This window comes from Phasianus colchicus, chromosome Z, assembly GCF_987193195.1.
Source record: "Phasianus colchicus chromosome Z, bPhaCol1.hap1.1, whole genome shotgun sequence".
Taxonomy (NCBI): Eukaryota; Metazoa; Chordata; class Aves; order Galliformes; family Phasianidae; genus Phasianus; species Phasianus colchicus.
Window position 1 is genome coordinate 21,939,140 of NC_143476.1, and position 14,704 is coordinate 21,953,843.

The 14,704-nt window shown below is 36.4% G+C and overlaps 1 protein-coding gene across 2 annotated transcripts in view; it reads left to right on the forward strand.

The window, feature by feature from the left end:
* RNF38 (ring finger protein 38) overlaps window positions 1-14,704 on the forward strand; it is a 37,423-nt gene that overhangs the window by 19,909 nt on the left and 2,810 nt on the right. For both annotated transcript variants that reach the window (XM_031609038.2, XM_031609039.2), the window contains 6 exons: window positions 3,249-3,419; window positions 5,678-5,839; window positions 8,823-8,929; window positions 9,714-9,798; window positions 11,252-11,373; window positions 11,681-11,780. In XM_031609038.2, coding sequence (XP_031464898.2) covers window positions 3,249-3,419; window positions 5,678-5,839; window positions 8,823-8,929; window positions 9,714-9,798; window positions 11,252-11,373; window positions 11,681-11,780 — 747 coding nt within the window. The remainder of the gene's footprint in view (window positions 1-3,248; window positions 3,420-5,677; window positions 5,840-8,822; window positions 8,930-9,713; window positions 9,799-11,251; window positions 11,374-11,680; window positions 11,781-14,704) is intronic.

Here is a 14,704-nt window from a genome sequence, read left to right on the forward strand (position 1 = left end):
AAAAGAATAAAAAGATCAGTAAAAGCTGAGAGGCTGAGCCAGAAATACTCTAACAAAATTAAAGTATTCTTTAATAATGATGTCTTAGCCTTTCTGGGAGTGAAATAAAGTGCCTTGATGGGACTCGCTTTTGTCTCCTTTAAAATTGAAAGAATGTCATCTGTTTTCTTAGAAATGTTCATGTATCAACTCAGAGAGGCATGATTCCAGAGATTCTAGTTTATAGCATTTCCATGATATCCTATTCTGTAGAAGGTTCCCCACTAAGTCCAAACAGGTACTAGCAATGAAGAAGTAAAGGAGATACCTGCAAGAAGTTTCAACTGTACAAAGTAAAGTTACGGAATGTGCTGAAAGAATTGCAGGTTTTGTTTGTTTTACCATTTTCCAGTATAAATCTGTAATATCATACATACCAACTTCATGTACTTGGTATGTACATTTATAATGTTGATGTATACATCGGACTCTGCCAGCTGTGCATTTGCCAGTAGTATGTCACCTATATTTTCCTCTACTGCATGTTCTGTGACCAGAGGACATAAACAAGACTGTGGCACCGAAACAAAACCTTTGTTGTGATCACCTGTTTCTTTGTTTAAGCTGCCTTATTAAGTTGAAGATTAAGGGTAATGTGCATTTAGGTTGTCCAGAAGCCATTTATCCTCCTGAGAGACAGCAAGGCCTCAGACATACTGCTTGCCAGTCTGAAATATGTGTACATTATTTCCCTTTACCTTTCAAACTAATGAAAATCTGTTACATGAGTCTCTATTCCCAAGATAAAGGGGACTTTTTCCTTCTATCTGTAGTGTGTTTAGTGTAGAGGAAAGCTATCTCAGAGTGAGTATCAACAATTGAAACAATAGCTGGATATCAAAATCAGCAAAGCAAGAAAGCAACATGGCCTAGAGTAGAAATTATGTAACATCAGCAGATAGACTTTACTCTTTTTTCTATTAAGTCATAAAATTGGGAAATAATGTAAGTTAGGAAGGGACTATGGAGGTCATGTGGTGGTCACCTGTTTCCAAGAATGGAGATTTCACAGCTGTTCAGAGCCTCTGCTCCTGTGTTTGACTGTCCTTACTGTCCTTAGAGTGAAGATCTTCTGTTTATCTGATGGATATTTCTTTCATTGCAAAGTTTCTTTTGTTCTGTTGCTTCTTGTGAATTTACTGTGCCTTTTGAGGAAGAGTCAGGTTCTTTCTACTCATTCATGAAGTTGTGGAAGGTAGTGGTAGAGTCATTACTTAGTTTTTCAAGACAGAAAAAAATCCAGTTCTGCAGCTTCTTCTGTACAGAGTGACTCAAGGTCCTTACCATTAGTAGACTCATTTCATTATGTCATTGGGAAAGCCGAAATCGGGCACAGGTCTTAAAATGCAGTAGGCGTCAAACAGGGACAGAATCTCCTATCTTGGCCTGCTATCTATGTTTTTAGTAATGCAGCCCAGTATGCAGTAAGTTGTCTTGACTGCAAGAATATGCTACTGTCCTTGTTGTACTCCTGTTCGACTTGCCCACTAGGATCAGATTTTTTTTCCCTGTATGTCCACTCCAAAGTCAGTCACAAAATCTTATTCCATCAGATTCTTTCGTTCCAGATTTCACATTTTGCCTTGACACTGTTCTTGTCAACCAGTTTCTCTATCCTATAGAAGTACATCTTGAAAGGCAGCCCTTGCATGTTGCCTTACTCCCCAACTTCACTTGTGAACTCCCCAGTATCATTTTGTCACTTCAACAAAATTTGCCTCATTTATTGTATATGTAACTATAAAATAATCTTACGTCATTTATGAAATACAGTCATTGATTCTAAAACCTATAGAATCATATGTTCAAACAACAGAGGTTTTCCAGAGACTTGAATGAATAAACAGTAGGTTTCATTTATTCCCTCTTAAAAGATCTTGCAATCTTATTGGCTCTGACTTAGCGCAGATTGTTCCTAGCATATTAACTGCAAGTAGCTACAATATCTTCATTGTATGAAATCTTGGAGTCAAACGTATTTTAAGCTGTTCCCCAAACGAACTTCCTGTTTTATAGAGGTGTGGTGTTGCACCTGTAAATTTAGCTTCAGCTACCTCAGAGAACAGTTTTGAGTTTAGTAAAATACAATAACAATTGTATTTTAATACCAAAACACTTTTTATAATAACAAGCTAGTAACTGGATGAAGGGTGGTCAGCATCTAAAAATGTCAAATTAATCTGTTACTGTTTCAGTGCATAAAGATTTGCATTTGGTGGTGATTACAGTAAATGGGGCAATGATTCTACCTTCACTAATATAAACTAATCTTAAACTAGACCTCATTCGCACTCTGCTGTTGTAGTCAGCATGCACTGTATGTGTTGTGTAACAGAAGACAAAAATGATGAGAGAGCAGAACTGATTGTTCTACATTACTTTGTACAATTTGATAGGCTTGCAGGTAGGGTGGTGGAATTTTACATAAAAAACTATCTTAATAAACATCTTTCTTCATTTAAAACAAAGATACTGTTGTTTTCAGCTAATAAGTGTGTTATGAATTGCTCTTTTAATGAGCAAAAATTTAGCACAGATGTCTGGCATTCACATGACAGATCAAAGAACAGGAAAAAGAACGAAGGTTTTCACTTTCCTCCATATCTAGAATTGGAAATAAAACTGAGCTCTTCCAGGAAGCACATTTCTTCTCACCTGCAGTGCATTCATCGCTTCTGTGTTGTATAAGTAGTCCCAAAGATTAGAGAGAGAAAGCTGTTTCTGCAGTAAGTATATCTCGGCCTCCTTTGAAGCATAAAACTACCGTTGAAGTGGAGAACGGAGTTAAGAAAGATGTTTTAAGGCACAGTCTGATGGCTGGCAGTCCCTTAACTACATTTACATCTTTAAATGCTTGGAACACTTGTTTTGGTATGTTATTTTGAAGGTAAAACATGCAAAGAAGTTAGAATGGTACGTTTACCTACTCTTTACTTAGCAGTCCATCTAATAGCGAGTATTGAAAATCCCAGCTCCCATTGACTTCAAGAAGTGAAAGCTGCTTTATAGCTAGGAGATATCACACTATGGTATGAGTCTGTGATACACTAGCCATTGTGTATTTCAGTTAATATTTTTGTGTATTTAGGAGGTTTTTCCAAGGAGTCAAGAGAAATACTTTCTCTTAATGATATCTTTCCATGATAAACGTGGACTGTTCTGTAGGAACTTTGTGCTAGAGACTAAAAAGTGTTTTCATTTTATTTCAGATGCTTCAAGCATGCTCAGTTCAACACCTACCAGTACCATATGCAGCATTTCCACCCCTTATTTCTAGCGACCCGTTCCTTTTGCATCCTCCTCATCTGTCTCCACACCATCCTCCTCACTTGCCTCCTCCAGGACAGTTTGTTCCTTTCCAAGCACAGCAGTCACGTTCGGTAAGTAATGCTTCTTACCCTCTCTCCTTAGAATTGGTGTGGCTGGAGGTGCAAGTGGTACTGATAACTAATTCAGGAAACTGATTTTATTTAAAGTAAGAGGATTTTGTGCTGTTGCTGCTTTAGCAAGTCCTTTAACTACTTAGTGTGAAGATGAAAAAATAATTTTAAAAGTCACTACTTCTTTTTGAATTTCATCAGCTGTTATCAATGCTGTTTCTTCCTAAGCCTTGACTTTTTGTCAAAAGGATGTATATCCTTACCACTTTCTTCAGATTTTTCTTTTTTATGAAGCCATAGGGAAGTTAATCTCGTTATATGCTTCCTCTATATTACTTCTCAGTTAATTTTTAAATGGACAGTGTTTTCACTAAAATATGATGACCTTAAAGCTTCCAAACATACTCAAGAGTCTATAATCGCTCCCTTTCTTCTCTTTATTACTTGCAAAAGTTATTGGCGCTTTTTGCTCAGGCAGATTTGTCTTAGCGATGGGGACTGTGCAAATACAGGGAAATGTGACTCTGAATCTGAGGAGCGAAATTTTCTTTTCTGGCATACAGTTCTTTCTGTAGGGTTATCTCTAGCCCATATGGGTTATCTCCCATTCATTTGTTTGCCCCTGTTACCAGAAGATGCCAATATGTTACTAACGCAAAAATGGAAAACAGTTTTGTTGTTACTTATGAAGATTTCTAAAGCCCTGCACTGCCATATCTCAGGTATGGCTAACTGATGCAATTGCTTTGTTAAGGTGATGGGAGAACATCTGGAAAAATGCAGTTTTCAGTGGTAATCTTTGTAAGACGTTATTTCAGAAAATGTGTGAACTTTGATTTTTAGCTTCAGTTGCTTACTTAGGCTATTGACTGGATTTGACTTTCAGCTCTGGCAAATAGCCAGTGTTTTAGTGCTTTGAGAATACGTTGACTTAAAAGTTTGTAGTGCATGAAAGGGAAACAGTTTTGCTTTGCTGTCAGAACATGGATTTCTTTGCTGAGTTTCCTTACATAAGGAATCTAGCATTAGAAGCCGAAAGATGCATTAATGAAACAGTGACTGCTCTTGAATGTTTCCTGGGAACTGTTGAGCCTGATATCAGACAATTTTAGGGGTTGGATGGGATCTCTGGAGATCATTTAGTCCAACCCCATGTTAAAGCATGTTCCCTAGAGTAGGTTGAGCAGGAAAGCAGCCAGGTGAATATTGAATTTCATTTCCAGAGAGGGAGACTCCACTGCCTCTGTGGGTGGTACGTCACCCTCAAATCATAGAATCATAAAGACTAGAAAAGATCATTAAGATGATCTAGTCCAACCACCAACCTATCACCACCATGCTTGCTAAACCACATCCCTCAGTGCTACATCCATACAGTTCTTCAACACCTCCAAAGATGATGACTCCACCACCTCCCTGAGCAGCCTGTTTCAATGTCTCACCACTTCACTGTGAAGAAATTTTTCCTAATATCCAACCTGAACTTACCCTGTTGCAACTTAAGGCTGTTACCTTTCATCCTATTGTAAGTCACCTAAGATAACAGGCCAACCCGCCTTGCTACAGCATCCTTTCAGGAAATTGTTGAGAGTGATAAGGTCTCCCCTGCCTGCTCATGGCCAGCTTGTTGTCCGCCAGGACACTCAAGTCCTTCTCTGCACAGTTGTGGATGTACTACAATTGATTAGATTACAGTATTGAGCTGAGATCTCATGGATTGTCTGATCTTGATAGGATTGCTTGCACTATCCTCCTAGGAAAGCACTCGCTTGATTACTGTATCATTCACAGTTTAATACCACTGGAGTCACTGTTCACTCTCCTCTTTTCAGGCTGTCTAAACCAATTTCAGTTCTTGTCTTTGGTTTGTTTTTTTTTCCCTCTTTCATAGTTGTTAAATGAAAGCAGCCTGGCAAGAAGGAGAGCAAATATTTGTCCTACAAAATGCAATAGACAGGAAATTACAGCTATTCCAATATTTGCTAGATGACATAAATTCCTGATCATTTAGCATGACTAGCTGGAAAAATTGAATTAATACCGAAAGTGTAGTGTTGTCTTCACTTTTTGGTAATGTTAATGATGTAGGAGTTGTTCATACTGTTATTCTGTGAATGTGAGTATTATTTTACTCTTTTTTATCCTGTAGAATTGACTACAGCAGCTCAGAGTATACATCTGAGATTGCAGTTTTTTAGTGGGAAAATATTTTATCTCATTATTGCAGAAAACATATATGTTTGGGGTTTTTTTTTTAGCCATTTCAAAGGATAGAAAATGAAGTCGAACTACTTGGAGAACATCTTCCTGTAGGAGGTTTTACGTATCCTCCCTCAGCTCATCCACCAACGTTGCCTCCCTCAGCCCCTCTCCAGTTCTTAACTCATGATCCTTTACACCAGGAAGTGTCATTTGGCGTTGTAAGTATTGTTTTACATGCTATACTCTCAGTCATGCTGTTGGCTGTCTTGCGTTCAAATGTGTAGTATATTTTGTCAAAAACTTGCACTTATTGCAGTTGTAGTCCATTAATGACTATGTACTGCAGTATTTTAAGCCCATTTTGCTCAAATTACTATAGCCTGCTTTTATCAGTAGACTGTTGATATCAGTATATGATTTCTGATAACATTATCTAGAGACAGTGATAGTAGTTACTTCGAAAACATTTCCATGTTGACAAGACTGCTACTATAGAAACTAGTTAGCATTTAGAAAAGCTGTTGCCACGTGCACTGTTGCTGGTTTGTCCTCCATGCTTCAAGTTTCTACCAGTCAGAAAAACCAGAATTTTTAAAAACAGTGTTTTTTTTTTTCCTGGAATGTTTGCAATACACAGGCAGTGGCATAGATCGATTTCATACTACAGGCTATATTATATTACAGAAGTAGAGTGTTTTTAAGCCAGCTTTCTGTATGACTGTAGGCAGTTCAATTCAAGATCATGAAACAATTAAACATGGTGCAAGATTAAATCTGTGTTGAAATTTGTGCTTCCAGTATTTCTACTATCTCTAGGGTCTTTGTGGTGCACTTTGGTCTGTTGGATTTGATTTTTTTGTTGTTGTTGTCGAAAAATCTTTCCCCTGTGTGTCATGCTTAAAGAAATAACTGTAACTCAGTATTTTTTTTTTTTTAATATTTGACCTGTGCATCATGTTATTGGAAAGTTTTAGAGGCATGGTGGTGCATCAGCCTTTAAATGAAAATGAAATTTTAGGACCTGCAACATCGGAACACAGAGCTAGCTTTTCTTTATTAGTCACCTTGAAATCATGCACCATAGTTAATGTGAATGGTCTTCCCATGAAATTTTCAGTCACTATGATATGCTTTCAGATACACTTAAACTTTTGTAAGTTGCTTGAATTTTATTCACAAACATCTTTGAAGTTTTTCTAATTTCTAAGTTCAGTCCTTAAAAATAGATAGCAAATAAATAGCACATTTATGCTGGTTACATGTTATTTTTCCTCTGTGGTGCCTTAACTCTGGGTTGTATACTGCTGAGGGGTGGAATAGGGGTGTAATCTTGATGTCTTGTAAAGCAATCCTAACTATTTTTAAAATTTTTCCAGTGATTCAAAATGATTTTAAGAAAAGCTTGATATTCTTTAAATTACCACTAATGTTCTATTTATATTAAAATTATAATGGAATGGCTACATCTCTGATTTTCTTTCGGTCAGTTAACTGAAATCTGAGCACAGCACTTTCTAATGGTATTTCTGGATCACAGAATTCTCTAAGCTGTAAAGCTAGTGTTTACTCTGTCTTGCGTGAGGTCTTTTCTTTCAAGAAAAAGACCCAATTCTTCCACATTGTGTTCATGTTAATATGTAAATCTAATGTAAAACTGTGGCTATCTATCAGGTATATTTATCTTGTGAAATTAAGGGTCTTTAGATTAGTTATTGGTGGTGTTGGACTTTTCTGTGTTCAAACATGGAAGAATAAATGCTCCTTAATAAAGATTTTGAGTGTTCTTTGTTCCAAAGAAGTAAATGCCTCAAGGCTTTCAAATATTAATGCAATAATGGTTCATCAATTTCAGCTTTAAAAATTAATAGACACTTCTTGTACCTTGACTATTTCTGGGAGGAAAAAAAAGTTGTTATTAAATGGAAAGTTTCTACCATTTATGTCCCTGTTCTTTTAGGTAAAACAAAGAATTACAAAAAATACGGAAAACTTAAACATTCAAGTGAAGGGCTTGACATGCAAATGAAAAAGAATTAAAGCCCTGTTTTATCCCTGTAAATTGAGAGCCTCTTTAAGCATTGTCCGTTTGCAAAAATCATACAAACTTGCTGTACAGATAGCATAGCTTTATTTTCAGTGTAATTGTACGCTGCTGCTTCTTTAATTCCTGATCAGAGATTCTGCTGTAGTGCATAGTGGTGGTGCCCCCTACTAGGTAGTAATCTTACACCAATGAAAGAATTTGTGAAGAGAACAGCTACAGACCTTTAAGGGGGGGTTGTTGTTATTGTTTTTTGTTTGTAATTTTAAAGATTTTTCTTTTGTTTTGTGCACAAGCCTGCATAATAGCACTGAGCCTAAAAGCTGGACTGTTATATTTACAAAAGAGTCAGTAGTTCAGACCTGCTTTCCAAAACTTCATGTACATGTGAACTACACAGAAAATGTCTTGCAAGGGTTTCTGCTGGGTGTTGTTACTTTTTCATGTGGAATGGTGTGATTCCATAACTGATAGGAATTTTTGTTTCAAATTGTTAGGAGAGGCTGAGGCTATTTGGACATAATCAGTGTCCGAAGTGGCTGGATTTTTTGAATGACACCGCATTGAAAGTGGGCTTTGATATTCAGATTTCAGTTTGATTAGGAAAACCAAATATTGTATCACAGGATAACAAAGTGGTTGATGTTGGAAAAGGGCCCCTGGAGGTCCTCTGGTCAAATCCCCTGTCCTCAAGCAAGGACACCTAGAGTTTTTTGTCCAGCACCATGTCCAGGTTGCTTTTGAAGATCTCCAGGGAGGAGACTCTACAAACCTTTCTGGGCAACCCTGTTCCAGTGCTCTGTCACCTGCACAGTGAAGAAGTGCTTCTAGATGTGCTCCTGTGTTCCAGATTGTGCCCGTTGCCTCTTGTACTGGCACTGGGCACCACTGAAAAAGAGCCTGGCTCCAACCTCTTTGCACCCTCCCTTCAGGTATTTGTACCTATTGATGAAATCCCCTCTGAGTCCTCTCTTCTCCAGTCTGAACAGCTCTCTCAACCTCTCCTCATGGAAGAGGTACTGCAGTCCATTATCTCAGTGACCCTGTGCTGTAATCTCTCAGTATCTCCCTTTCTCTGTTTTGTACCTGGAAGCCCAGAGCTGGGCACGAGTACCAGTTCTAAAGGTTTCAGAGGAAGCTTATTTTCTTCTCTCTTGCAGCCTTACCCACCGTTTATGCCTCGAAGACTCACAGGGCGCAGCAGATACCGATCACAGCAGCCAATACCTCCACACCCTTACCATCCTAGTCTACTACCATATGTGCTGTAAGTTCAAAGTGTATTTGCTTCCATCCATTGTAGGTTATTATAAAGTAATATGAGTTAACCAGTCCTCTCAACAGAGACCTGAAGTTCTTATGGTTGGACCCTAACAGAGAGTAGACAGTTCTGCTACACCAGAAAGGAGAAAAACTTCTGTATCTACATAAAATTTCCAATCTGCTGTGGATAACATATGCACTTGTACAAGGGAAAATACAAATACAGTTTTGTCAAATGTAGTTTTGTGCCTGCAGTGTGTCTTTTTCCTGAACTGTGTGCATAAAGATGTTTGACATGAGTAAATTCAAAACTTTGTGGATACTTCTATGGATTTAATGATTAAGCTGTAGTGTAAAGTTCTTAGAGTCTTTAATCAAAATAGTTTGGTTTTGTTCTTAACAGAATCATTATGTTTTATCCACTTAAAGAAATAAAATGTTTAAATCCAGAGCCAAATCCAATTCATCATCATTATTAACTTTCCATAATGTGTGATAATCAAGAGATTCATTTTCGTAACAGTTCTAAGTTGTATTCTAAGTATTGCTTAAGATATGCATGCAGTTTAAAAGCAGCACTGCCAGGATCAGGAAGTGGCAGAACTAGCTTCTCTCTTAATTCTTTCACTTCAAGAATCAGTTCTTGATTTCAAACATAAGATTTCCATCTGTTCTGAGAACACATAATTTTGAAAGGGATCAGTAAGATAACTTTGGCAATGCTACAGGTTTCTGATGTTTCCTTCAGCAAGATGCTGAACCTTATACTTTGTTTGCTCTCGTGGTAGATCAATGTTCCCAGTTCCACCTGCAGTTGGACGGGCTTTCAGCATTGAGCTGGATGTGGAAGATGGAGAGGTAGAAAACTATGAGGTTGGTATGAAAATATGTTTAAAGAATGGAACTAGCTTAAGCAGTACACAGAATTGAATTATAAATTATGTTTTCAGTCTTGTTTCTCATTTTCAAGTAAGTGTAATAACTGCAAAGACAAAATCCAGAAAGCATCCTCTTGTATTTGTTTGTGGTAATGGATATTTGAAGTGCTTTACTTTTTGTCTATTTCTCTTTCCCAGAGTAGTAATCATTAACTTGTTCAGTCTTTGTGTTCTTCATATTACTCTTCCTCTTTTGAATTGTAATTGATTTTAAATGTCAAGCAGAAATAAAGCACATTCAAAAGAGAAGTTAACTTAAGTAATTACAGAATAGTGTTAATATCACAGGCTTAATTGATTTAAGTGTAACAGTAATAAAACTGTTTTAGTGCCTTTTCTTCTTTACCCTCAGAAGGATAATTTATTTCACATCTACAGATGCAGAACCCTATCCTAGGTAGTTAGGGGACAGTCCAAGCTGTTGTATCTTCTAGGACTGTTGGATTCCCTTGGGCTTATCTTCATATACTTTTTCTTTCATTTTATTTGGCATCTCTTCACCTGTGCTCCTCTGAGGAGTGCTCTGTAGTAACAGCACATTAGCTAGTTTAACTGTGAGCATTACTGCAGTAACTTCTGTGCTAGTTCTGAAGCATCATCATCTTATTTTGGAGATGTTGGACCCTCAGATTGAAAATATTAGAAATGATTGTAATGGTTTGCAGCTTTCACTAACTCTTAATTTTTTTTATGCATTCGTTCTCCATCAAGCTTGTTGTGGTATTTTTTCACTAAAAAAAAAAGAGATGGAGTGTCAAGTTATACATGACAAAGAGCAAATTAATTGCATGACTCTTCATTGCTATGTTTGACTCATGGAAAAAGGAGCATAAAATTTGGAAAAAAAAGTACTTAAACCTCAATGGTATGAATTCATTTTTGAGACTGATGATAAAATCTCCACCTCTGAATTCATCTAGTCCAAGGTGTGGAGTGGGGACAGATTCTGATTCCCTGAACTCTTGTGTTTCTCTCACAGGACCAGACTCATAGTGTATTATTAGGAAGTAAATGTGTTGACTTTTTTTGTTCTGCTTACCCCCACTATCAATTTTATAGTGGGATGAAGTGGATCTAACAGAAACAAAATACATACCAAGCTCTGTATGCAAGCACAGGAATGGTTTGAAGTTTGATTCTGGATTTTGAAATCCCAAAGAAATACCCAGCATAATTCAGAAAGATGCTTGGAAGAGGATGATGACAAATCTTCCAATTGAATCTTATTTTATAGGGGAGAACTAAGGTTCTAAACGTTTCTTTATAGAAGGGTGGTTTGTGCTGCCAGATTATGTAGCGTTATGTATGTAACAGCATCTCCACGTCTCATTGAACCAGAGTTTGTTTAAGCAGTGGATTTTTAAATGTCTAATTTCCATGTTTTACAGGCCCTGCTGAATTTGGCAGAACGTCTGGGAGAAGCCAAGCCACGAGGACTGACGAAGGCAGACATTGAACAACTCCCATCCTATAGGTTCAATCCAAACAACCACCAGTCAGAGCAGACACTGTAAGTACACATATTTCTTTCAAAGTTACATAGTTTATCTGGCTGTATTTTCATTTCTTTAGACTGAAGCCTCAGCTGCACTGTAAGAACTAAAAGCAGTGATTAATTAATAAAACTGTTTACTGATAAAGATAGAACTCATTTAGTATTCTCTGTTTACATTGCTACACTGCTCATCCTCAAACACAAATACAGGTAACTGTTGTAACTGCTACGATGCTGCAGTTGTATCAGCAAAGTTGTGTGTGACATATATGTTTGGTGTTCTTAAATAGCAGATACATTTGAACTTTGCTGTCTTTTTTAGGTGTGTGGTGTGCATGTGTGATTTTGAGTCAAGGCAGCTACTTAGAGTCTTACCCTGTAACCATGAGTTCCATGCCAAGTGTGTCGATAAATGGCTTAAGGTAAAAAAAAACAAATAAAAGAAAAGTTTTAGAGGGAATTCATTATGTATGGGTTTTGAGGTGGGATGGTTATTGTTTTGGGATTTGATTGTTGTTTTACTGTTCTTCATTTCTTCTTATTTCATTTTTCTCCATTTTTTGAGTAGAAATGCCAGCAGACTTCAGAGCACTATATAGTTATGTTATTTTTTAATGATTGATTCAGTATGTTTCTTTATAATCTTCGGCATAAGGAAGAAGGAACATAAAGAGAATTGTTTCCATGGTTAGATCTGTCTTTTCTGTTTTCACAAAATAATCCCTGTGAATTCAACTTTAAATTCATGAATACACGAATCAAAAAAGAAATGGTATGGTAACATAAGAGGTACAAATTAGAGCTTCTCTGTTGATGGTGAATTTGTTTTCAATATCATGTGTAGCAAAGAGTAAATGTTAGTATTTCCTTTCTGCTTTGCTGTCAGTGTTAGGTTTTGAGGCACCTCAAGTATGTTGTATGTATGTGTTTATACATACATACATACATACATACATATTTATGTAAATGCAATATACACTAATAACATTTAACCTGTAATTATGGTTTTACATAATTAAGATATAGTCTTTCAAAACAACTTAAGGAGAAATGAAAGAATCTAGAAGCTGGATAGCTCAATAAGGTGACAGAGAGTATAGGAACTTATACAGAAGGCATGAAGAATAGGAGATGTGAATAAGTAGATGATGACATGCAGAACGTCTTTACAAATTGCATTAGCCAGACCTATTGCCAGCAAGGTATTAATTCCCATTTTGTTGCACTTTTTTTTCTGTATTTTATTCTCTTCAGCTTCAGGTTAATCTGTGTGTAATCTCTGCACAGAATTTGAAACTGCAATGATTGTGTTAAAAAACATTTATTGGAAAGTCTCTGGAGAGACTTATAGATGAAATCAGCTGGAAAAAGAAATTAAAAAGCCCTTGGCTTTTTGGCTTCATAACAGCAAGAAAATGCCTATCTTTCGCATATATGGAAATATTTTGTGCAAAGAATGAAGAATCAAGTTAATACTGACAGCATCCTTTCAGCTAACTTTTGGTAGAACTATTGTCCCTTGGTATTTGAATCCACACACATAAATGAGCACCAGCAAGAGGAATATAAACATCTAGTTGTTTTATCTTCAGATTTAGTAAATAGAATAATCATAATAAAGAAAAACTAGCAAAGATACAGGCTACTGAAAGTGGCATTCTTCATTGTCCGCTATCTCTGTGCTCAGGAAGTGTTCACACTAGATTTGTAAAATCTTTTTGATACATAAAACTTCTTAAATTGTTTATGCAGTTGACAAAGTAACCACAAATAGTACTCAGTTTATTTTGTGAAAAAAGAAATTGTTTCCTTGGACTTCACACAGCCTTTGATACAGAGGATTACATCTACATTAAGTTAGTTACATAGATTTTAAAGAGAATGCTCTTCCCAGGCTATTACTGCAGGAAACATGTGTCTCATTCAGGGAGCCCCTGGTCTGCAGATTACTAGGAGTTAGGAAAATACAGCAGGGAAGTATCATGCATGCTTGTCATGTTCCTTGTGCTCTTTGTTATATATTTTTGGTCTCAAGGGTCAGGCAGTTAAATGAATCTTTTTTGGGACTCAGTGTAGTAGTTCTGAAGTTGCGTTCAGTACTTTGAGTTGGTAGTGAACTAGCAATTGAATTCAAACCAGCAAACTAAAAAACCCAGAACCTATTGTAACCTTTATTTTACAATCTTAAATGTTCTGTATTAGTGATAAAAACAACTATGACCTAATCTGGATGTCTCTCCTAGGTTAGGAACCACTTATTTTTGAGTAGGTCTGAGTATGGTATTGTCTAATTTATCAGAAAAAAAAACTGTAAGCTTAAGCATCAGCTTAAGCAGAATGGGGTGAAAGGTGTGCAATCTAAACTTAAAGGGGGTGCAGCTGCATCCACAAAAATGGCTTGTATTGGCCTAACGTTTTAAAATTGGATGCAAAATGAGCTAGACAAGCATAAAGCATTATAGTGGAGGGTTGCTAAATCAGTCTGTTTATACCACATAGGTTTAGTTACACTATAAGAAGATGCTGTGTAAAATAAAGATTATTTTGCTTTGCAAACTAGAGCAAATGACCTGTATAACTTCAGCCTATTTTAGCAAAAGCCTGTATTTACAGTTAAAGCAGCCACCAACTGGAAGTGAGGGTAACTACAGGATATTGTGGCTTATAACTTTTTGGTTTTGTCCATTTTCTTATGCATGCATTTTATACCTTTAGAGTATAGTCGTCTCCATGTAATTCACATCATCCAATCAATATCATACTGATAAATATGCAAGAAAAGTAAAAATTGTAGCTATTAGTACTTGAAACCTAAAGAAGCCACCTCCCAAAAAACCAAACCCTAACAATGTCAGGAGTCATGTTAAAGAGCGATGTTTCATGTTACGTTGGTATGTACTTAATTATTTATCTTGCAGTTACCCCTTGAGTCATTAATATGTTGAATTTTGAAGAACTTGCCAATTATTTTAAAAATTACATAAGCTGAACTATATGTAGAATAATGCAAAGTAGCAGCCAAGTGATGGTATTGTCCTCAAGTAATTGCAGGACTGTGGGAAAAAGAGCAAGAAATAATTAATGATTCTCTAGCCGTGCTTTACAGAAACTATAAAAGATTATTAAATACAACAGAAACTATATATCATATATATATATCTATATCTATATTTATATAGGAGTAATAGAAAAAATGTTATTCATTTTAATTATTTCATTAAGAAGTGTTTTTTAGTAATGGCATGCTACTTCCATTGACATTTACAGTTCATACTTGAAATGTGTGGCAATGATTTCTGTACTGGGACTGGGGGAACCATGTTTTCTACTGCTGTCAGTTTTGTTT